A 24,788-nucleotide genomic window follows, 5' to 3' on the forward strand; every position below is an offset into this window, starting at 1 on the left:
GTTTTTTTGCAGTGCAGCTGTGCAGTTTTTTGTGCACTGAGCATCCATTCATCCATTTTTCTGGCTCTTAGCCTGGTTTGGGTGATTAGGGACCACAAGACTATGCGAGGCAGCACAGAGTTGAAGGCATGGCTTCATCCTGGATGAGATCCCCAGTCCTTGATTGGGCACCCTAATAAAAACCAGGACACCAGTACATAGGCCAGTTATATTATGGTATACATTTCCTTTTAATTTGCATTGCATTTACCTTACAGCTGCTTGTTAAAGAACAGACATGGTTCATTACACTCCAAAATTATAAAAATTTTCTTAAACTGATACTAAATAAATTATATTATCATGTTCCCATACTGGACGAAACAGCCCATCTGCAGTTATCCTGTACAGGGTCACCATGAGACTAACCCAAGAGGTTTAGGACACAAAGTCTGTTGCAGGGGACAGACATAAAGTACCAGGCAAATGTTTGGCAAATGTTTGTCCTATAAAGGAGGGTGAAAGTGTTGCATCATCACGCCATCTGACCTAATCACCATAGAAATAGTTCAGGAGGAGTTTTACCAGAGAGTGAAGGAAAAGCAGCCAATGAGAGCTCAGCATGTATGTGGGACCTCCTTCAGGACAGCTGGAAAAGCAGCCCAGGAGGCCACCTCATGGAACTAGCATGTAGGAGAAAGTAGGGCCAGCCAGTCTCTGGAGTAATTGGGATTAAGGGCCTTGCTCAAGGGCCCAATGGTGGGACCATTCTGCCGACCTTGGGATTTGAACCAGCAACCTTCTGAGTCCCAACTCACAGAGCTGCCAATTTCCAACAAATACATTTTTTATGTTTAATAATTTTTTGGTCAGTACATAATTCCATATATGTTATTTTATAGTTAATTATTCAAAAATGTACAGAATTGTACAAATAAACTTTTCTGTGGGTAGGTGTGTCCAAACATTGGACTGGTATTGTACACAATGGGCAATTTAGAGATGCTGCAAGGGAAAACCCTCCCAGCACAAGGAGAAAATACAGACACCACATACACAGAGCTGGAGTGCTGGAAGGATGAGGCCACAGTATCACAATTATGTCATTATGGATATTCAGTAGATCAGTGTACTACATCTGACCACAACTCAGGGATCACTGTCCAAAGTCACAAATAAATGCATACTGCATGAAAACAAAGAGGACATCAAAAGCAAAAACCTGGTGTAAAGGAAAAATACAGTTCCAGAAAAGGAATACATTTTACTGTGAAATGCATCATTAAATCCAATAACAATTGAGTTGAACCCCTGAAGCCATAACAACACTGACGGGAAGCCACCCTCACTTTGGATCAGGGACGAGGCTGAACTCCACACTCCTCAGTTCTCTGCAGTTCCCAGAGACACAGGACAGAGAGCCAAAGCGTGCCTTCCCAGGAGAAAATGCAGATGTGAGGACACTCCCCGCTGAGAGGGTTTAAGCAGGCATAGCTGGATGTACTATTGGAGAGACTGACCAGAAGCAGAAGGACAGTGAGGAGGATCAGCTGCCTCTCCGAATGAACTGCTAGCTGCATGTTTGGGGGAATACACTGTCCAGAGCTAGGATGACAGCAGTCTCTGATGCTGGGCAAGTGTTTTTTTTCACCCACGTGATAGAATGAGGGAATATTTCCAACTAAGCGGGCTTTTAACATGGGGTTTCTCAAGCTGGTCTTTTACTCGTTTGTGCTATTGACTCATACTGCAGGAGTAATGGTTCATTCAACCAAGGACAGCGGCTGGAGTTTCTGGAAGTGGGATAATAATTCAGCACCATGAAGTCACGGCTTTGTGCGTCTCAGGGGTTTCGCAGACAGGGAATGGGAGAAGATCAAAGCATGTCCCTTCTGAGAAGAGTTGCCTTTCTTCTTCTTCTTGTCATGAGGAAAGTTGGTGCATTGGTAAGTCCTCCGCATGGATGTCTGTTCGCATGCCCGACTCAGTATATGGGGTGGAGGTGACATAAAAAGTTCTGAGCTCTGTTAAACCAGATGATCTATCCTGATTTTAATGTCAATTCCTATAGGAACAAATGCTTAGTATCCCCTAGCCTATCAGCTTTCAGAGCAGTTAATCTATAGTCCTACACCACCCTAACACAGCATCAGATCACTGTTAGAACTCACAGGTTTGTGTCATTCAGGATTCCTACATACTGTCTTCTTTCACTAGCTAGTACTTGACTTTATTTATGACTTAAAGGTGTATTGGCTAGAGATGTAAGTATTACATTGTGATATAAATACAGCTCTGGATGTTTGTCAATGGTTAAAACTACAAATTTCTTTTCAGGGTAAATATCCCACCTTTTGCATATAACTGGTCTGCCAACAAACAGGGTTGTGCTAGAACATTTGAGCATTTCAGTGTCTGCTCTGTTTCCTCACTCATACGGTTATGAATATTAGAAAACTAATGAAACACAAATAATTACTGCCAGAGCATGGTAGTATTTCTTTGCATTCTGTTACGCAACAAAACCCAGATGCTCTGCCCTGTCACATTTTGTTATTGAAGAAATACTTTCATAGCAATATGATTTTTTTTAATAATAAAGTGTCCTTTTACATTTCAAGCATAGAGGTCAGAGTTCAAAGCTTCATTTTTGGTGACTATGACCCGGGACAGAACCAGAGGTTTAGTCTCACTGTGAAATAACCTTTTAAAAATATTTGCAGATGTTCTATTACTTAGTTGAATTTAGGTTCTTTGGGATCTATCCAAGGAAGAAATGTCTGCTGGGGGTATTATGATTTAAAAATTATAAATCTAAGAAGAAGTGGTTTGCAACATGTCTCATGATATATAAATAAAGACCTGTCAGCTTAATTATGCATCACACCTGACGGAGAATGGTTACCTTAGATGTAGTTTTGTAATAATCAGCTTCAACCAAAATTTTCATGATGGGACTCGATGATGATATTAAAATGTGTGCAGAATCACAATAATCCATTTTAGTGGACTAATAATTGTTCTTACAATGATACATTATTAACACCTAATGAAAGGTATTACAGCTAGTATGAAAAATGTAAGAGGATTTCATTTGATGATTTATTCAAGATGGGGAAAAAGTATGGTTCATGGTTCAAGATGGGGAAAAAAAATAAACTTTTATGCCTCTGTATTACTGGTGGGTCTGACATTTCAAATAAATGAACTGTTCTTTGTCACTGGCAGGGGTGTCGCTGGATATTCTGGCCCCCTTCATAAATTGTCACCTCGGGGTCAGAGGGGCAGGTAGATTTTGCCAGGGGAGGTGGAGGTTGGTCTTAGATTTTGGGGTCCCTATAAAGTGCCAGGGTATCCCTGCCCCCTGGTCACTGGGTAGCTGTAATACAGTAATCCTGCACAGGGTTCTCAGAACAGTTGATGTACACTGTAACTCCAATGGAATAATCTTCATCTGTTGTATTGACAAATTAACAAGTTTATCTATATAATGTCACAGACACGATTCTTATTCATTCCCAGTTATAATATTAAATCTTATAGCATTTCCCGCCTTGAAATATCTATGTATGAAGAGGGACTGGTTGCCAAACCAATTCCCTTTACACATGAAAACCTAAGCACTTAACAGAAATTGATTATGCTGAGAATGATGGGAATTCCTGTCTAAAATCAATATGAGCCCCTTTGTTTAGGGCAGAAGACTGGGAGCAATTTCCTGCCAGTAAATCACATGGAGGACAACGTATGAAAACATTGAAGCTGACCTTTCCCTCAGGGTCATGGTCCAGTACTTTCCTTTGGCTGCACAGATCAGCTCCTTTTAATGCTGACTTTGGATCCTTGCAGTCAATTAGCCTACTGACTCCTGACTTACTCCTCCCACTCAGCAAACTGATATTGTGGTTTTTATAGAATGTTACCGATGGTGATTGGATGCTTAATAACAGTGATACACAAACCAATAACTGCCAGAGGGCAGGGCTGGATTAGTGCTTAGGCTATGCTAGGCTGCACCTTAGGGCCCTGGCAACATCAGGGTCTCCTGCCTCGGGAAAAATGCTAAATCACCAACAGCTAATCTGCCCCTACCAGCAATATTACTGTAGTATTAGCTGCAATAAATCTGGCAATAAAATGACCCGGACAAAATTAAACATGTGGGGTGAATTTTATAAGAGTGTGATTTTTGTTTTTAAGCTCGAGGTGCTGGAGGTGCATGCTGTTCTTGCGTGTACATGAAGGCTTGAAGGGCCCAAAAGCCAGGTGCTCAGCCCTGTTTCACGGCACAGGTGTCATGGGTGTGGGCCAGCAGCACATGACAGCTCTCTCACATCACATCAACATTTATAAACCGTACATTTATTGACCTGCCAGCTGCTGAAACCAAAAAGTCATTATTATTATTAATATTATTTATGTACTAAATTGAACTGAATATAATTGTTACTATATTTACCGGGGTAAAAAGGGCACCGCAGACAGCCGCAGTATGGCTGACATAGTGTGGAGATGCACCTTACTCTGTTATATCAATGACAGCATAATACACATTGCCTCTGAGTGCTGTTTGAAATTCCCTACTATCTTTCCGCTGAAAGCACTGGTATTAGTGTAGAGGAGCTGTTTCTCCATCCCCTCTTTATTTCTTTACTTTCCCTTCATTTCTGCCTTTTTTTGCCTGTCCCTGCACCAAAAAACAATGTTACAGGGCTGAGATCAATTTAAGGTTTTTATAAACTGATACATAAATTCAGCCATTAATATAAATGGCAAAACATTTTTGCACCAAGTCAGCAGGCCATGTGTTGTTAATCAATGAAAGGCAACATTGTTTGCTTGACAGGTGCGTCACTGAGTCAATAACAGGACTTATTACATGGCCACTCAACTTGATAACAGACCAGTCATCCGGGTACAAAGAGTTTTCGTTCATTTTCATTGATGTAACAGCTCTCTGTCACAGTACATCTCAGTATTCATAAAATGGAGAAACGTGCTCCTTAAATAAACATGGCTGTAGCCACAAGCCTTACAGCATCCTGCTAGGAGATGGCCAGCTCAGGTGGAGCATGTCCACTCATGGTGCTGTGGTCACGACATGCAGATCACGCTATGACGTGAGAGGCATGGGCTGGAGCCATATTGCGTACACGTTTCATACTAAAGCACCTACTCTGTTTCACCATCTGATTATGTAAAGGTCTGCCCTGAATGGCAGGCCAGGCCACCAGGAGATCTTCTGCTACTTCTGGTGGCCAGTCTGAGGCTGCTCCATCCCCTGCACCTACCCTCATTCTGCCATGCTCCCCTCTCTCTGTCCATCTCGGTTTGAGAGCTGTGCATGGACCACAGCTGTGAAATGTTTCGGGCCACAAAGAGGCCTATGTGCTCCGCGTCCTACTTGGGAGGCCGGCAAGTATGCCCCCCCCCCCACCTCTCACTTCCCCACCCCTTCCCAAGCAAGGGGATTGAAAGTGTTTGACAAATTCCACGCTCACGTACAACTATTTCACGACACTTCGGGGCAAGGGATTAAGAATTCACATGCCTGGTAATTTAAGTTTGGCACTGACTCAGATACATTTGGGGGGGAGCTGTAAGACAGGCCAAAGCAATCAATCTGTCCTGTGAATAATGGGTAAAATAGTGGAAAAGTGTTCCTGTACAGTACATTGTGTAGAGTGACTTGGCAAGTCACTGAATATGTCAGGTACAAAGTGGGGGTGGCGGGGGGCTGAATAAGCCACTCCATACATTAGTTTATTAGTTATCATATGATCATGATCTTAATGATGCACTATGTTCACTTGCAAGCATGTTGTATTACTACTTTAAAACAATAAAGAATAAACTAATTTAAAAGTTATTTTTATTTGATATGGGTGTTTTACATTTTACATGAATGAACCTGACAGTTGCATCAAGATGGCTTTTTACTACAAGTAATGTTCTTGCTTGCATTCGTATTGTCCTTGTGAAAATCCGTGACATATCAAGTTATTCATAGATTGCGCTTTATAAATTCTTATACAGGCCATACAGTCTAGCTTGTAAGTGAAGTTTTGGCAGCAGTACGGTAAGCAAAATAAGGCAAAATACAAAAACAGGGGGCAGAAATCAAGACATCATGTAGGATTGTTTTGTGCACTTGAGAGATGAATGTCGTCACATATTCATACTACTTTCATACTATTAAAAATTAACATTAAAGCTGATGGAAAAACATGAATTTTAGCGCAAATCTGACTTTTATTAAATCGTTCACTTTGAATCTTTTACTAAATTTTGGGATAATAAAAAAGGTTAATGCTGAAGGAGGCGGAGCTGTGCTCCAGCTAGGTGCAATTTGGACATAAGGAGGCGGAGCTGCGCTCCAGCTAGGTCTAATTTGGACATAAGGAGGCGGAGGTGAGCTCCAGCTAGGTGCAATTTGGATATAAGGAGGCGGAGCTGCGCTCCAGCTAGGTGCAATTTGAACATATGGAGGCGGAGCTGAGCGCCAGCTAGGTGCAATTTGAACATATGGAGGCGGAGCTGCGCTCCATCTAGGTGCAATTTGGACATAAGGAGGCGGAGCTGCGCTCCAGCTAGGTGCAATTTGAACATATGGAGGCGGAGCTGCGCTCCATCTAGGTGCAATTTGGACATAAGGAGGCGGAGCTGCGCTCCAGCTAGGTGCAATTTGAACATATGGAGGCGGAGCTGCGCTCCATCTAGGTGCAATTTGGACATAAGGAGGCAGAGATGCGCTCTGCTGGGATCTGTCTATATTTAAAACCTGGGCCTATTCTTGGGGAAAATGCTATATTCATGCTCAAAGAGCACTATTCTAATGTTAAGGAATTACCTCCACCCCATACAAAAAATCAAATCAAATAATTTCTCTTTCATTAATTATGAAAAATGACATGAAATATGTTATGTACAACATGTTATATATAGAGCAATGATAGGGAACTTCTAAAGCTATCTATTATGGTACTAAGGGTATAACTGCTCGGAAAACAAAATATGTTATAATACATCAAACTGGACAGTAATACAATAAACCTGTTGTCAAAAATTTTACTGATGTCTTCCTTGATGATTATATCACCCCTTCAGTTCCCAAACCTCTCCTTTGGAGCACCCCAGCCATTCCATGTATTCATTACATTCAACACCAGCTCACTAAATAACTTAATTAGTTAAAAAATAATGATGAGGTATGGATTTGCCAAAAAATGGTATGCTAGAGTCATGGGTATATTTAATGTTTACTTCAAATACTGGAGTGACTTTAGGAGAGGTTTTGAAATGGCTGACACACTTTGGCAAACATAATATCATAATAATATGGTTTATACCAACATGAAGGCCATTGAAAGATGTAATCTTTGCTGCTCCTTTCTATATGGCTTTCATAGTTTGTGTTGATGAAGGGACAGTACTGTTTTATGGCATAAAATCCACCTGGATCCATCATTTTAATACCCAAACCTCTGATGGCACGTACTTCAGCAGATGGCTATATGATCATTTGTTATGCAAAGTCAATAAGAAGTCAATATTTCCCATTCATTCAATTGATTTGTAAGTCAATAATATATTTTATTAAAAACAAAGAGAGAAACAACCTGTTTCATTTCCTTTTGATTAAAAAGAAGCATTCACCTCAGGTGGATTCAGATGATGTCATCACGAGGGATGAGCAGATCTACCTCCTCATTGGAGCCAAGGCTGCATGCGAGAGGGCCATTCGCTCCCAGATGAATGCAGTTCAAGGTGGGAGGCTGTCTTTCATATCAAATACAAGCCATGTTTCTGTATGCAAGGCTGTTCATCAGGCAAATGCTTTTTTACACTTCAGAGTTCTGAGTGGACTGCAAAGGTATGAATGAAAATGTGAAGTGCAATTTTTGGTTGGGCTATTTTTTTGTGTTTGCTTCCAAATATGTTGTATTAACATGAAGTGTCACTCACTGCTATTTGGAGAAGCCGTCTACACTGACAAAGACTCACAGCTTGTAATTGTTCATGACTGCATTTTGCAATCATGTTATATCAACTGCAAGATCCTTGGATCTTGGATTTGAATAGATCGACGTCAGAAATGCATTCTGAATATGCAGTAACCACGGCGACCATCAGATACAAAACGGATGTTAGAGGACCAGTGGACTCCTCAGTTAAATTACATTTATAGTGCTGTGCTGATGATCCACGATAAGGGGAATGGGGGTGACCTATTCACGGCACCTTTAGATGGTATCTTATGCTCCACCTGAGTTGGCCATCTCCTAGCAGGATGCTGTAAGGCTTGTAGCTACAGCCATGTTCATTTAAGGAGCACGTTTCTCCATTTTATGAATCCTGATATGTACTGTGACAGAGAGCTTTGGAAAAATCTAGGTTACAGTAAGTCTACTGAGGGTGAATCCTCTAGGTTGGAAAGATAGGGGCCTCGTGATTGGAACACAGCTTGTTTACTTGCAGAGACAGATTGCGTGCCGGAGTGGGATGGCATCATCTGCTGGCCGAAGGGGACGCCTGGCCAACTGGTTTCGGTGTTTTGTCCTGGCTACATCTATGACTTTAACCACAGAGGTGAGCTGGTAGCCTCGTCCTGCCTGATACCAACCCCAAAACGGGCCACGAGTCAACCAATGAGCTGAGATGTGCTGTATGTGTGAATACTGTCCAGAGGGGGTAACATGTCACTCAGTAGGTTCAGAGGCTATGTCCAGGTAGACGGTTGCTGGTTCCAATCCCAGGGGTAGCAGAGTGATTTCACTCTTGAACAAGGCCCTTAACCACAGTGGCTACAGGAACACCGTCTCAAAAATGTATGTCATTTTGTATAAGAGCAACTGCTAAATAATAAGGATATTTTCTTTGCATGCACTTGGCTTGAGCTACACAGGGAATCAGCTAAATCAAAGACATTCTTCATGTGAGCCACACTGGTGCTCTAAAGCTCTGTGGTCAAGCTTTCTACTTCCTGGTTACAATGCAATGCAATCTGCATTCTGTATAGCCCATCTTGAATCAAAGAAATCATACCCATCTAACCTTATGGGCCTCTTGTTCTTCTCCTCTTCTTTCTTCTTGGTTTTTCTGTTCAAAAAGTGTGTTATGTGTCAATCTGGGGCTAGCTAGGTTGGGAAGTGTGCTTTATAGAAATAAATGGAACTGATTTGGCTTATTTCTCTCTGACAGGTCAAGCCTACCGTCTTTGTGATCTTTCTGGAAAATGGGAGCAGGTGCCTAGCCTCAATAGAACCTGGGCCAACTATACTGAGTGTACCACCTACCTGATGTCCAGCCACAGGAGTCAAGAGAAGGTCAGACCAATTTGCACAGTAAAAGTTTGTCTGTTTATCAACATATTCAAGGTATAGTGGCTTGCAGAAATATGTAACTTTTCCACATTTTGTAGTGCTATTAGCAGCTATATCATCTGCAGTTCAGACTAGGTAATCTATCTGAAGTTAAGCATACTTGGGCCTGGCCAGTACTCTGATGGGAGACCAACTAGGAGAGCTGGGTTGCTGCTGGAAAAGGTGGTGGTGTGGACAACAGAGGAGTACATCCTGTGGTCTGTGTTGATCCCAAAGCAGTGATGGGGACATTATGCTATAAAACTGGTGTTGCCCTTCAGATGGAATGTAAAACAGAGATCCAGACTCTCTCAGGTTATAAAAGATCCCTGCGCATCTTTAAAAAGAGTAGGGGTGGTACCCTGATATCCTGGTGAAAACTGCCCACTGTGGCCTTTTCAAATATGGCCTACTAATCATCCCCTATATCTAAATAGTTAAATACCTACTGCTAGTTCACCACTTTAGCAACTGTGTAGTGAGCAGAATGGCTGCCGTTATATCATCCAGTTGGGTGCTACACAGTGATGATGGTTGAAGTGGATCCCCATTGGTTCTGTAAAATGCTTTGTAATATCTATTCATTTATGTTAAATGTAGCATTAGAGTAGTAGTAGTAGTATTAAGATGTAAATACTTAATACCTCCAGCTCCTTCAGAGTTGCTGTTGACATCTGCATTGCTTCCCTGACTAATGTCCTCCTTACCTTGTCACTCAGTTGTGGTGGACGGCCTTCTGTAGGCAGAGTCAAGGCTGTGCCATATTTTTCCAATTTCCTTAAATGGATTTACCAGTGCTCCAGGAGATTATTTTTGTTTCGGTTTATGTGAAAATGTAATTGCACATGGGTTGACTCCTTTCCTACTGAGAGCTGGGAAGGAGAAAAATGTGGTCTGGGGGTCCCTGAGGACCAGGTTGAGAAACACTGGTATAGATAATGAAACAGTAGCAGAACACACACCCAAACAAACATTCAGTACCTATATGAGAACACTGAGTGCAGCACAAACAATTCTCACAACACACTCTGCTTGTCTTTTGAGGATTCTCACAATATGCTCCACAGCTAAATAAAAAGAGCTCCATCTTGTTGCATTATAGGTCTCTAGCCCATTTGCGTTATGGGCATCCATGGTAGAAACCAAATTTAGCAAATAGCAAGTTCCCCGATGATGCTTCAGCAGTTAGTACTGAAGGTCATCATCTTCTGCCATAATGTTTTCAACATAGATGAACTCCACTTCCAGGCGGCATGGTGGTGCAGTGGTTAGCACTGTTGCCTCACACCTCTGGGACCCGGGTTCGAGTCTCTGCCTGGGTCACTTGTGTGCGGAGTTTGCATGTTCTCCCCGTGTCGTCGTGGGGTTTCCTCCGGATACTCCGGTTTCCCCCCACAGTCCAAAAACATGCTGAGGCTAATTGGAGTTGCTAAATTGCCTGCATGTGTGAGTGAATGGTGTGTGAGTGTGCCCTGCGATGGGCTGGCTCCCCATCCTGGGTTATTCCCTGCCTCGTGCTCATTGCTTCCGGGATAGGCTCTGGACCCCCCGCGACCCAATAGGATAAGTGGTTTGGAAAATGGATGGATGAACTCCACTTCCATCATCTCATTATCAGGCCTGTCAACATTAGTTTCTTCTTCCTCCAGCAGGAACGTCGTTTTCATCTTCTCCAAACTCACAGAATGCGGTTATGAAGTTTGAACCATTATCAGTTGTGGCTCTGACTGTTTTCTCATGGATTTCACATTATTGAGTCTTTGTCGTTCGTCACACGTGCCAAGGCATTATTGAGCACTCTTCAACTGCCTGCATTCAAGACCAACAGAATTTCTGCATTTGTAGGCACTGTTTTGTGTCTGTTAACACAACTTGCAGCACCACCACCAATTTATTAGTCACAATTTATTGCTAGGTAACAAAAAAGTTTGATTTAACAATGGTTTATGGGGTATCTCAGTGTGATATTGTACAGCCCTAGATATGACAGTGCAATCTGGCTGTAGATCTTGGATAAGGCTTTGGAATGATAGCTGTTCAACAACACAGTAGGGTTGGAGACCTTGAGCTATAAAGTGGAGTATTGCATTGTTAACACAATTCTGAGAGACTTGCATTGTTTCTTCAAGCTTCATCTGTTTGACATTTGAGGAAAATGTTATAGCCTCAGATTTTCTCTTGCAGGCAGTTGTAGTCAGTTCATTACATTTGTTCAGCTGACATCCATGCTCCCTTTATAAAAGACAGATTAGCATCAAAAGGACAAACATGTCATTGTCATGTCCTGTTCTCTATATCTGCTTGACCCTTCTGTCTTCTCCCAGGCGTGGCCCAAACTAACCACACCTGATGCTCGTTTGTCTTACCTATTGTTCCTGCCCTCATGTTAATCTCTCCCAGCTGCCTCCTGTTTGCTCCTCTGTTAGTCCAGTATATAAATGCTTCCTAATCCTGTGTATCCCAGATCTGTCATTGTTCCTTCGAGCTACCTGTACCCTGCCTCTCTCCGACTGCATCCCTAGTAATCCTGGTTTGTTTCTAGTCATTGTTTATTCACTTCCAATAAACCGCTTTTTTTTGCCTTTATGGTCGGTCCCATGTCCTTCACCCCTCCTACATGACAGAATGATGGATCTGCCCAACAACACCAGCAGTCTGCACTCTTATTCTGGTTTACATACCTCCATGTATCCAGTAAATTACATATCCTAAGTGCCTCGGCTTCAGTGGTCGATGGGGTCACCAGTCCCACAGGAACTGCCTCCTCTTCAGGCAGAGGACTTCTTTGCCCTCTTGGACCTCACCCTGCAGTTGAGGGCTAATCCTGTAGCCTCAAGGATCCCCAAGGCCCTGGCTCTCTTCAAGATGGCAGATAAGGTGCTTCCTAAAATCACCCCTGGCATGGATTCCCAAGGGGGTTTAAAGATCTGGCGCCTACTGGTTGATGTGAGGGGAATTGTCGAGCAGGAGGCCACTTGGATAAACACCGATCTGCCCACTGGCTTACTTCAACCAGCTGCTGATCCACCCACTGGCTCCCCACAGCCAGCTGCCAATCCACCTGCTGGCTTCTCGCAACCAGCTGCTGATTTGCCTGCTAGCTCCCTGTGAACAGCCGCTGATCCACCTGCTAGCTCCTTACAGCTCTCCACTGCTCTGCACTCTGGCTCCAGCCACAGAAAGAGGAGGTGGAGGAGGTTAGTAGTTCTTATGACTACTTCCTCATCTGACCCAATGCCTCCTGTGCCCGACACAAGTGAAACCGCCATAGTGTTTCGCAAGTATGGCTCAAAAGAGGCCGTACCCACTCTTCTCATACTTATAGAGCCCGACCCCAGTGACCACAGCAGCAGTCTTCCACTGTGTCTTTGGAGCCTGTCATGGCCTCTGCTGGGTCTCCAAAGCCCATCTTCACCTCTGCCATGCTCAGTTCAGGAGAGGCCTCTGCCACACCCGGCCCTGGAGAAGCCACTACCACATCCGGTCCAGAAGGGGCCATTTTGCCTAGTTCCAGGCTTCCAGTCTAGGTAAGGTCTCCGTCACTCTACCCATGCCTTCAAACTCTGGTCTCTGATCCTTGCCCAGACCTAGAGAAGGCTGCTCATGCTCCAGGTGATCTAGCCACACCCGGCTCGTCTTCAGGTGTCTTGGCTTCGCCATTTGTCTTGGACAACTCAAGGTGTCCCTGCTTCGCCCCGCTCGCTTCAAGTTGTCCTGACTTCGCCCGCCTCACCTCAAGGTGTCCCAGCTTCGTCCAGCTCACCTCCAGCCATCTTGTTGGCTCTAGCCTCATCTCTTGCCATCTCACTGGCTCCTTCTTCACAGTAGCCAGCCATCACATTTGCTCCCGCCTCATCTCCTAGCTCCCTGTCGGTCACCCTCATCGGCCCCAGAGGCATCTGGGAGGTGGCCATCGGGGGAGGGGTACTGTCAGGTCCCACAAAGTGGATCCAGCTGTATCTCCTGCCATCATCCAGGTGTCCGCCTCATCCCGTGCCAATCACTGACGCCTAACTCCCCGGTCACCATCCAGCCAATTCCCTACATCCCAGCCACTGCCAGGGAGGAGGGGATAGACTGGGAGGATGCCGCTCAAGAGGACGTAGAGTGGGACCCTTTGGATCCCCACTTCTTTTCAATGGTCACACCAACCTGGTCATAAGCCTATGTGCGTTTGGTGGTACAGGCTGGGACTCAGAAGAGGGGCAGGCTGGATTTCTATGTCAAAGAGAGGGAGATGGAGACATGCGTGTCAGGCCTGCCGCCCAGACCCAAGTCCCTCATCCTCCTGCTCCAATCCGGCAGTCCATTCATCACCCTCATGTCGTGCTGGTCCCTCAGCACTCTCAGGCCCCCCCAGCCCCTCGGCACCCTCTGGCCTTGGCGGGCACTTGGCACCCTCCAGTCCTGCTGACACCACAGTGCCATCCGATCCAACTGGTCCTCCAAAGCCCAGGAGGATCCACATTTCTAGGTCAGCACCCTGCTCTCCAGAGTCAAGAAGACTCCCAGGATGCCTGCCTTTATACCTCTCCACACCTCAGTTCTGATCTGTTTGCCCTATCCCATATTTATCTTATCTTCACTCGTTTCCCCTGTGGTCCTTTCCTATGTTTTTGTCCCTGTCTTTGTCGCTTGACCTATCCACTCTGGCAGATATTGTGTTGGTCGTCCTCTGCGTGCTACCTAGTCTTGCCCAGACCTGTTCCATGCCCCTAGTTGTGTCCTATGTCTTGCTTAGTGTCCTGGAATTGTACCCGTCTGGTGTTTTGTCTTGCCCAGGTTTGTCTTATCCTGTCCTGTACTGCTCCCCTATTGTACCATGTCCTGTCCAGTAGTGCCCCGTCCTGTCTGGTTTCCTGGTCTCGCCTGCCCACCCTGTTGCTTGGCCCTGGTCCCCTCCCTGGCTTATCCTTCATTTCCGGAGGGCCTGCTTTGGGGATATTGTCATGTCATGCCCACCATGTCTGCCTGTCATAATGTTATAGGCTAAATTTCACTTTCATTACACGGCATTGCCTGGAATGTGAAACAGCTGGATGACCCTCATTACTGCTTCATCTCCCCCTTTTGTCTTATTGGGAAAATGTCCTGTGTGATTCCACTGCCTTCGCGTGTCGTTACTAATAGTACTAACGTTTAACTGATAAGATTAAAACATATATTTCTGAAAGCACTTTAGTCAGTAACATGAATTTGGGATTTTTGATAGCCAACTATTTGTATACCGTTGTGATCTGGTAGCTTGTTAGAGTATACAGAAGTAGCTCTCATTGTAAATAAGGTTGGGCACATTTGCTTCAAAGAAATGAGTGTCAAGATCTTTCATAGAAATCTAGTCAAAGTACAATATTTGTCTTAGAAATGTAGTGGAGTAAAATTCACAAGTTTCCAAAAAAAAAAATTATACTCAAATACGATACTCAAATGTACTTTACTCCACCCCTGCTGCAAATTAATCAAATTAATCAGATAGTGTTTTTCTAGCAGTTACACTTTCCCTGATATAGGTATGCCGGAACTTCTGTCATGTATGTAAGTGTATTTATGCTCTCAAATTTAACATCCAGAAAGCGTTGCATGATTCCACCAGAAAAAGCTCAACCCTTCATACACATGGACATATGTAGAACTACTGTATTACCTTTGGCAGAAGAGTAATTGCTGAGGAACACCATGAATACACAGTTTCACTTCCTGTGTGTCTGACTGCTAACTTCTCTCTTCAGGAGGTGTTTGAGCGCCTACATCTGATGTATACTATTGGTTACTCCGTCTCACTGGTGTCCTTGCTGGTTGCCATCTCCATTCTCCGCTTCTTCAAGTAAGATGCTCAGGAGCTTTCCTGCATTTACTTCTGAAGTTTATTGAATGACTGGGAAGCCTTTGCATGAAAAACCTAGCAACCCATCTAATGCATAATAATGAATGATGTGTACTTTCTGAAAGCACTGAGGCATAAGCAGAGCATTCCAGTGTTTTTCAGAGCAGACTTGCAGCAGAAGAGGAATACTGCATGTTGTCTCTTTTTGCAGAAGGCTCCACTGTACTCGTAACTACATCCACATCCACCTCTTCATCTCCTTTGTCTGCCGTGCCATCAGCATCTTTGTGAAGGATGCAGTGCTGTACACTGCGTTAGATGAAAGCGAGGCTCAAGACGAAAGCATAGGACAAAGACCACACATGGTCGGTCATTCACATCTGCCTTTTTGTGTGCAATACTATTCCACACCCTTGTCTGTTTCTGTAACGCCTTGTTGGTTCCTGAAGTGTAGGGTGTCGTTTAGTGTACATTTAGTCTTGTTCTCTTGCAAGTTTTATCTTTTCCTTTGCTACGTCTTTAGTGGAATGATTCCCATTAGTGGGCTCCATGTCTAAGCATCATTATTTCTCTTATTCCTGCAGGTGGGCTGCAAGATAGCTGTGATTTTTTTCCTCTACTTTCTAGCTACTAATCACTACTGGATTTTGGTGGAGGGCCTTTATCTGCACAGCCTCATATTCATGGCCTTTTTGCCAGACAAGAACTACTTGTGGGCACTGACCATCATTGGGTGGGGTATGTAAAAGACCCTGCATCGCTCCCCTTTCTGACACATAACACAAACCAAAGCCTAATGGTAGAGGAACAGGAAATATAAGGAGGGTGATAATGTCAAAGACATAATGCAGTTAAAACCTACACACAAGGCACTACATCTTATGTAATGAAGTGAAAGCAAGCCACCCATTCAATTGCTCTCACTGGTCCAAAATGTGATTTTCTGGTATGAGATCCATAATATCTGTAATACAATTACACAACATAATATTGTGTATCTGAAAATTCAGGCAGTTCACTGAGTGCACAAGCTAAGCCAACTGCATGTAGCATTGCCCCATTTGAAGGGCATTGTAAAGTGTGACTTCCTTGAGCTTAATTCTCAGCTGCTGCATCAGTTCTGCTTTAACTTTGTGCAGAGTCACCATTACTTTCTGTCCAGGGTGTTATATATTGAGTGTCCTCTAGATGTCCCCATGGTCGAGGTTAAGATAGATGATGGAACTCTGGAAATGAGGTTGTAAGAGGTGGGGTCGAGAGAGAGAAAGAATAAAGTAAGAAAAGAGAAGATGGGACTGTGTGTTCACGTTTGACTTCTTAAACATTACACAGGGGTGCATTATTATTACACAGGGGTGGTAATCGTTAAAATTATCCACTAGGGTAGCAACCATGGGGAGGCCCATTGAGGCCCCTTTGTAGTGAGGACCCCTAGGTAAGCCCATGCATTTAAGAGCCCCTGCTTTTGTGCCAAATGTAGTGCCTGTTATGGGCTTTTCTATTTTTCATAACTATGGAAAAGCTCCTTTCTCCCTGTGTGAGTGTAAAAGGTCTAAATAATAGGACAGATTGTGAAACTCCATCAACTGCCTTTTTGTGAATGGACACTCCAGTGCTCCCAATGTCGTGTTATCTGAGGTTAATTCGGCTCTTCTGAGAAACAAGACCTTGTTCCCACGTGACAGTGTCTCATTTTGCTGAGCTTGTTGCCATCAATGTTGAAGGTTTAGTTGCACTGCAGAAATGTTGCAGTAGAAATCAAGAATAGTGTGAACTTCTATGTACCTGTGTGTTTCAGGTGTCCCTGCAGTGTTTGTGTCCATTTGGGTTAGCGTTCGAGCGTCTCTGGCTGATACACAGTGAGTAATATCAGGCTGTTCCGCAGTAATCGCTCTCAGCCTTTCCTACACTGTTCAACCCTTTCAAAGAATCGTTGTAGCCTCCACTCCAAGGCTGTCTTTGAGTCCTGGGTGGAGTTTGCATGTTTTCTCAATATTTTTATGGGTTTCCTCTGGGAACACAAGTTCCTACAGTTAGTCGAAATAGCTTGTGCCCTTTCATTGACTCACATCCCATCCAAGGTGTCCTCTGCCTTATTGCATAAACTTCCTGGAATAGGTTTGCAGTTACTGCACCAGTTAAACAGAAGATGAGTGGATTACACAGAACCATTATTTCCTCCAGATGCTGGGACATCAGTGCTGGGAACCTGAAGTGGATTTATCAAGTCCCTATACTGGCTGCCATTGTTGTAAGAGAACCATCTCTGTCTTTTCATCTTCAACTTTTTCAGTCTCCTGTAATTTCCCTTCAGGGATTAATTCAATGAATGAATGGATGAATGGATGGATGAATGAATGGATGAATGAATGAATGAATGGATGAATGAATGAAAGTCTGTCTGGTTTGTGCACTCTAGCTGTTCATAATGGTTTGTCTCTCTGGGTTCCACATTATCCACTGAGTCACATTATTCTGTTAAAATATTTTAAAGCTAATGAAACTGGGCAGTTTCACTTTCTCTCTTTTATAATGCAAAGATGAACACAAAAGATGTCTTTTTCTCTTCAACTATCAACTTGTATGTTTTAGGAATATATGTGTGGTGATAAAATGGATATGGTAAGCACACTGATTGCTGCTCCCATAAGGTGGGATGGTGACTAGCCACCTGCAGGGCTGCTGTTTGGAATCCCATTTTTGCTCTGGGTGTGGGGATTTTGTGTGCACTTCCTGTCTTATATGGGGATAATTTAGGTTCTCTGGTTCTCTCCTGTACTCCTAAAACATGAAAATGTTTCTAAATTAGTGTGAGATTGTGTGCCTTGTGAAGGACTGACATCCTACACAGAGTTCCCCCTGCCTTATACCTCCCCATGACCCTGTATGGAATAAGTGGTTAGAAGATGCATTCACTATTTTCATATTTAATATGAATAAATTGCTCATTATTTGTGTATACTGAAAAATATATTTTTATCTCTTATGTCTAACACATAGAGATACAGATTAAGTGTAATGAGATCTGTAAAAACACTGTATTTATAGTACTGATTAAAAAAATGAACATTGGTAATCCATTTTTTGGTTAAGTCCATCACCTACTGGTTAACTCATAACCTTGGTTAAGCCAGGTTATTATGGACAGTACAGGGTTCAGGAATTGTAACTTTCTACTTTTTTTCTCACATCATTATGTTCATCAGTTATGCGATTCCTTCTTGTACTCCTCAGAGTTGAGAACAATACCTTTTAAGTGTTACGAGTCACAATTGATATTCCACAATACAGCTCTCAGGACAAAGGGGACACCAAACATTCAAAATGAAAGAGTCTACATGGGGTCTAAACACAGGCTGGTAAACAACACTGAACCTAACTAGGACTGAGACTGAAAAGAAGGAAACAGAGCAATCTAACAGACCTGGACCAGGATTTACAGCAGGGGCATCCAACAAAGAACTCAGGCAAACACAGAGAGTAGCTATAGACAAGGACCACCCCCCTCAAAAATCGCATTTTCACTTTACAGCATGAGATGAAAGCGTAACAGAACTGAATGTGTCCAGTTTCATTTATTCAATGCAACTGATAATATTCAAGTGAAAGAAAAAAATTACAACAGTCCTGAAAAGCAATGGAAAATAAAAACCGAGAATAACTGAGATTGATAAAGGATCACGTCCCCCAAGAACAGCACAACTCAATCAAGTGTACAGACACCTTCTGGATCAGACACCAAGGTAATTTGCTCCCACCTGGAATCAGCGGTAATGATTCTGAGTGGTTAAAAAAGAGCAGCTATGCTGGGGGCATTGCAGTGTTTGGTAGTGCAACTGAAAGCAAACAAGTTACAGTGGGTGACAAGGCATTTTCAATAGCTGTCTGGGAGAAAGCTGTGGACAAGTCGGGAGATGGGTACAAAAAGGTTTCAAAGACCTTATCTATTCATAGGAACATGGCGAAGTCCATAACTAAGAAGTAGAAGGTATTTGGTACTACCCAGACCCTGTCCAGATCAGACTGTCTTTCCAAACTGGAAGGCAGTCAAAGAGGTTGGCAAGAGGCCTTTAGAGTTTCATAACATTATGGCAGTGTGGTCATTGTGTTCAAGTGACAACAAGATCACAAGTGCTCCACAAATCTGGCTTCTATGGGAGGGTTGCAATGAAAAAGACACTCTTCTAAAAAGACCACATTAAGTCTCGTTTAAGCTGTACCAAGACACGCCTTGAAGATTCTGAAGCCAAGTGGAAAAAGGTGCTACGGTCAGATCAAATCAAATCAAACTCTTTGGCCTCGATGCCAAGTGCTACATCTGGTGGAAACCTGATGTAGTTCACCATCCAAAGAGCACCATGCCTTGGTAAAGCATGGTGGTGGTAGCATCCTGTTGTGTAGATGTTTCTCTGTAGCAAAGACTATAGTACTTACAGTATCAGGTTATAAGGAAAAATGTATAGGGCAAAATACCATCTCATTCTTGAATGTCCTTGCATGACCTAGTCAGTGGAATGACTTTAAGATTGTAAATTGGTAGCAAAGTATCAAAACAGACTGTAATTAAAGCAAACAGGGGTTCCATAAAGCATTGATGCGGGGGAAGGTGATCATTTATCAATCACAGTTATTCTTGTTTTATATTTGTAATTATTTTTCAGAGCTGTTGCTGTTTTTTCACTAGATATTGTTAGTTGCATTGAAGAAATAAAGCTGATCAAATGTTTTTATTTTGGGCTGTAATGTGACAAAATGTGATTCTTTTCTATGGGGGCGGCATGGTGGTGCAGTGGTTAGCACTGTTGCCTCACACCTCTGGGACCCGGGTTCGAGTCTCCGCCTGGGTCACATGTGTGTGGAGTTTGCATGTTCTCCCCATGTCGTCGTGGGGTTTCCTCCGGGTACTCCGGTTTCCCCCCACAGTCCAAAAACATGCTGAGGCTAATTGGAGTTGCTGCATTGCCCGTAGGTGTACATGTGTGAGTGAATGGTGTGTGAGTGTGCCCTGCGATGGGCTGGCACCCCATCCGGGGTTGTTCCCTGCCTCGTGCCCATTGCTTCTGGGATAGGCTCCGGACCCCCTGCGACCAAGTAGGATAAGCGGTTTGGACAATGGATGGATGGATGGATTCTTTTCTATACTCACTGTACAAGGAACACTGACAGAGGAACAGGGCATGGGAAGATTCTATACATAATATACGCAGACACACACACATACTCTCTCACACACAGACAATAAGATGGACACAAGAGACAGGTGTGGGCCATTAGCAATTGTTAAGCACTATAGACTCAAACACCAGAAGAATACAGACAAAACAAGGAAAACAGAACATAAATACAAAATGGGCACAGGTAAAGCAAACTGGGAACAAAATCACTAATGGAAATGGTAGAACCAAGTGGTGTACACAAACACAAGGAACATGATTTAATGTGGGGTTTATGAAAACAGAGTTCCGGGACACACATACTCAAAATGTCCAAGGTGTCAAACTCATGACGGTATGAAATGCGTTGTTCGCAGCCACAGGCTCAGCCCATTCAGCCTTGTGGCTGCCATTGGAACAAGAAAATCTGTGAGGACTATAACCGTGGGAAAGCCTAAGGAAACACAGGGAACAGAACAGGATGACCAATGACACCTGCTGGCCAGACAAGATAAATGACAGACAGGCACAGATCAATCCTGACATTAAGATTGTTTATTCTGCTTTTCCCTGCCATTGATAGGTGAATTTCTTCTTGTTCCTTAACATCGTAAGGGTGCTGGTTTCAAAGCTGTGGGGGACAAACACAGGGAAAGTAGATCCACGGCAGCAGTACAGGTCAGTAGCTCTACCCTAGGAAGGGACCTTCTGTACCAGACACACAGTATAACTGCACTATAAGATGCACTGGAGTGGGACCCCAGAAATATCCATGCTGTCATTCCTGCAGGAAGCTTCTAAAGTCTACACTGGTGCTGATGCCGTTGTTCGGAGTGCACTACATGGCGTTCATGGCTCTGCCCTACACGGAGGTGACTGGGGTGCTGTGGCAGGTGCAGATGCATTATGAGATGCTCTTCAACTCCTCTCAGGTAAGACACCCCCTTCCCCCCCAATGGTAATTGTGCTGTGTCCAGGCTAAACTAAAATCAGGCCTGCTTGGATAGTGACAGAAGGTAGCACTGAACACACTACTTTCCATTCTATTTAATGTTAGCATACCCACGGGGCCTTGAGCAGCTCTTTGACCTTGAAGTCACTGGAAGTTTTCTTTTCCCCTCTGAAACTATAGAGTTTTGTTTGCACTGCCTCTCTTCTTCTGGGTTTATTCACTATCCATGTTTCCCTCCAGTGGGACGTCAGTAAGTGCCACTGTTGTTGATTCTCTGCATGATTGCAGTCTAGGCTGATCTTCCAGAAAATGACCAAGTACAAGTGTAAGCAGTATTTGAGCAAGAATTTGAGCAACATCTTCCCAAAAAAACCTAATAAGACAACTATTCAAACAGCAAACAGAATGCAACATTAAGAACATTCAGGGAGCATGGAATGGTAATAAAGTTGTATTCCTGGAAGAGTCTTCAGAAGCTATATAAAATTGAATTAAACACATTTTGTACCATTAAAATGTGAAATTTATAAGTGATGTTTTTATTGATGTACTTGTTATTTTCAGGGGTTCTTTGTAGCATTAATCTACTGCTTCTGCAATGGCGAGGTGAGCAACTCCACGTTCCATGTTCCTCCATTGAGTTTTCTCACGTCTATACAGGTGCATGTTTAGACATGCATACAGTCATACTTGCTTACCTAAGGTAATTGCATAATATTGTAGTATTACCTGAAAATCCTACAGATTTTATAGACCCCCTTAGAGTGGTTTCAGGGTGCCCTGTATTGCTAATCTATACTTGTAAATCAAATTATATTGTCGCTCCATTGAAACCCATTATAAGTTGAACATCTCCATCTGAAAGATGAGGGTCCTGATAGAACACTCATGTACACATGCTGTGCTGCCGCATTTGCAGGTGCAGGCAGAGGTGAAGAAGGCCTGGCTGCGTAGGAGCATAGCTCTGGACCTCAAGCAGAAGGCCCGTGTAACCAGCAGCGGTGGAAGCTGTTACTATGGTGGCATGACCTCCCACGCGACCAACAGCGTCAGCCTCAGTGCTGTTGGCACCAAAGGCCTTCCCCTCTGTGGGGCAAGACAACGCCCACCCCCTCTGCCCACGACCACTAGTCCACATGCTACCACAGAGGCCTTCTTGCCCTCAACCATGCAGCAGGATCAGTTTAAAGTCACGGATGGAACAAAAGGTGAACCTGAGACAAGGGATCACTGTTTGTCCATTAAGGAGCATGAGACCACCCTGTGATCTTCCGGATCCACATAACACAATAAGTACTTTCCCAGGCAAAATTTTGATTGGTCCTAGATGGTTTCTGCTTCCACTTATTACCTCGTTATCTGAAAATTAAAATCCAGAAGTGGAACCATCTCAGTGTGACACTCAAGACTGCTTCAATTCAAAAGAAGGTCACGCTGATGTCAAGTGATCTGTACCTTCCAAGGAACATATCACAGATCCTAAAATAGCACAGAGTATATAATAAGCATATGGGCTGTTCCTTTAGCAAGAATTAGACAAACAAGTGTCATACCTATAAGATGGCAATTAATGTTGATGTTTGTAGACATTCTACGTGTCCGTTGGTGGATGGTCTTCACAGTAAGAAAAATATGAAGCAAAATGTCCTCTGTGTGTAAAACAGCACAGTTATTTTCAGATATACAGTACCGTTCCAAAGTCTAGACACACCTGCTTTTAATGCATTTGTCATTTTACGTATATCATTCACTGTAGTAAATGGCCTTGAGGTTATTAAGTAATACATAGGGTCATTCCATATCAAATCACCCAGAGGGTCCCAGGACATGCTCTCTGATTCCCCTGAAAAAAAATCCAGGATGCTCCTATACCTTATGGAGATTTTGTAGTTTGTACCTCTAACAGTTTTGGAACTACAGCCTTTTAAAATGTTAATTATATGAATTTTGCCAACTCAGCATTTCAGTCCAACTTCCTCTTTTGACATGGCATGTACAGCATTGAAGCTTTATAACTATGGCTAACATCAGATTCACTGTCTTATGTACTTTTGCTTGTATTCACTCATGTTATGCTAGATAAAGCACTCAGTTTTGTTTTTTGCGTCAATTATGAAACGTGAGGTCATGTGTTGGAATAAGATTTGTCAAATGTGCCTGATTTTCAAAATTGCCTATGTTCATGCTTCATATCACCATGTAGTGAGTTAACCATCATTTTCACATATTTACCATGTAGTCCTATGTATCTGAATATGATCTGAGAAAAATGTGTTGTTGCTGAGCTTCCTTCTTTCTGGAGTTAGTGTTTTTTTTTTCTTTTTTAAGAATGAGCTGTCATGCTCTTGTTACCGTACAAATTCAACCAGAACACAAATATTATATATTTCAGTTTCAGAATTTCCATAAAGACATCTAAATATGAGGAACATGCTATTAAGTATAAAAAAAACTCTGATGAGCACTCTGATGTACTTCTTTCCTTCATGTGAAGATCTAAAAACAATGTGCTCAGTTTCCCTGCAAGGTAAAAAAAGATAAATGCTGGGTACCATTACACCATTTCATGTGTGTCATCAGTGAACCTAGTGCTCAAGGTAGTGGTGCCCAGGTCAGGTCAGGTTGTGGAGTATGCACGGGTGCCGCACCGTGCTGTACCAAACACATGATAAAGCACCTCGGGATCTTGGTTGGCAAACTCCCAAACTGACGTGTGGTCAAGTCCCATCCTCCAGAAACGACTGTCTATCTGCTTCAGCCAGGTGTTACGTGGGCATCCCCTTGGCCTGGTCCAGCAATGAGGATCCTGTGAGTTGTATCACCCTTGGGAAATCACACCACAAAGCTGTAGTACCGTAACTGATGTTACTCACAATGCGAGTAATGTGCCTCATTCAGGACTCCCTGAGCAGCTGCTCGTTCTACACAAAGTCACACCAGCAGTACGCAAGGATTCTTCAAAGAGACACAGTACCGAAGAAGTCCAGCCTTTGTTTCAGGTAACTGGACATGTCTCACAGCCATACACCAAGACAAGGAGCACCAGGACTCAAAAGCCTCTTGCAAAGACATTAGGAGCACCATACACCCCTGTCCAGTGACCTCATGACCTCCCATGCTCTCCCAATTCATCAATTGACTTCATAGAAAGAGTCACCAGAGACATGAATGTCTTTGCTGAGGTAAGTGAACCTTTCGACATTCTCTCCCTAGACAGACACAATGCTGATGGCTGTGTCCAAGAGGTCATTAAAGACTTGGATGTTGGTTTTTATCCAGACCACTCATAAGCTGAGACACTCAGACACCTTGCTCCGTTTCTTGAGATCATCTATCAGAGCCTGCATTGACTCAAAGAAGATCACAGCATTGTGAGAAAATTCAAGATCAGTAAATCAACCACAGTGAACCACAGAATCAACTGGGAAGAAGGCAGAGGTCTTGCCTCCTCTCTGCATAGCACTCACAGTACCCGTGTATAAGCTGGATATGGCGTCTAGCAACTTTGGATGGATCTT

At 43.4% G+C, this 24,788-nt stretch overlaps 1 protein-coding gene across 1 annotated transcript; it reads left to right on the forward strand.

Annotated features, from left to right (window-relative positions):
- The first annotated feature begins 1,745 nt into the window (after window positions 1-1,745).
- On the forward strand, window positions 1,746-23,512 carry pth3r (parathyroid hormone 3 receptor). The gene is made up of 13 exons (XM_049014240.1): window positions 1,746-1,925; window positions 7,641-7,746; window positions 8,458-8,568; window positions 9,181-9,305; window positions 15,071-15,165; window positions 15,377-15,530; window positions 15,750-15,903; window positions 16,964-17,024; window positions 17,350-17,416; window positions 20,902-20,996; window positions 21,109-21,250; window positions 21,835-21,876; window positions 22,190-23,512. Exons 1-13 carry the CDS (start codon window positions 1,800-1,802, stop codon window positions 22,535-22,537), a joined length of 1,626 nt encoding a protein of 541 aa, XP_048870197.1. The 5' UTR covers window positions 1,746-1,799; the 3' UTR covers window positions 22,538-23,512.
- The last annotated feature ends 1,276 nt before the right edge of the window (window positions 23,513-24,788 follow it).

Source organism: Brienomyrus brachyistius, chromosome 5, assembly GCF_023856365.1.
Source record: "Brienomyrus brachyistius isolate T26 chromosome 5, BBRACH_0.4, whole genome shotgun sequence".
Classification (NCBI taxonomy): Eukaryota; Metazoa; Chordata; class Actinopteri; order Osteoglossiformes; family Mormyridae; genus Brienomyrus; species Brienomyrus brachyistius.

Excerpts from the sequence above, each read along its gene's own strand:
- pth3r (XM_049014240.1), top strand. The coding sequence starts at position 1,800 with ATGAAGTCACGGCTTTGTGCGTCTCAGGGGTTTCGCAGACAGGGAATG. Across the intron at positions 7,747-8,457 it reads CCAGATGAATGCAGTTCAAG|AGACAGATTGCGTGCCGGAG; the intron begins GTGGGAGGCTGT and ends GTTTACTTGCAG. Across the intron at positions 9,306-15,070 it reads GCCACAGGAGTCAAGAGAAG|GAGGTGTTTGAGCGCCTACA; the intron begins GTCAGACCAATT and ends TTCTCTCTTCAG.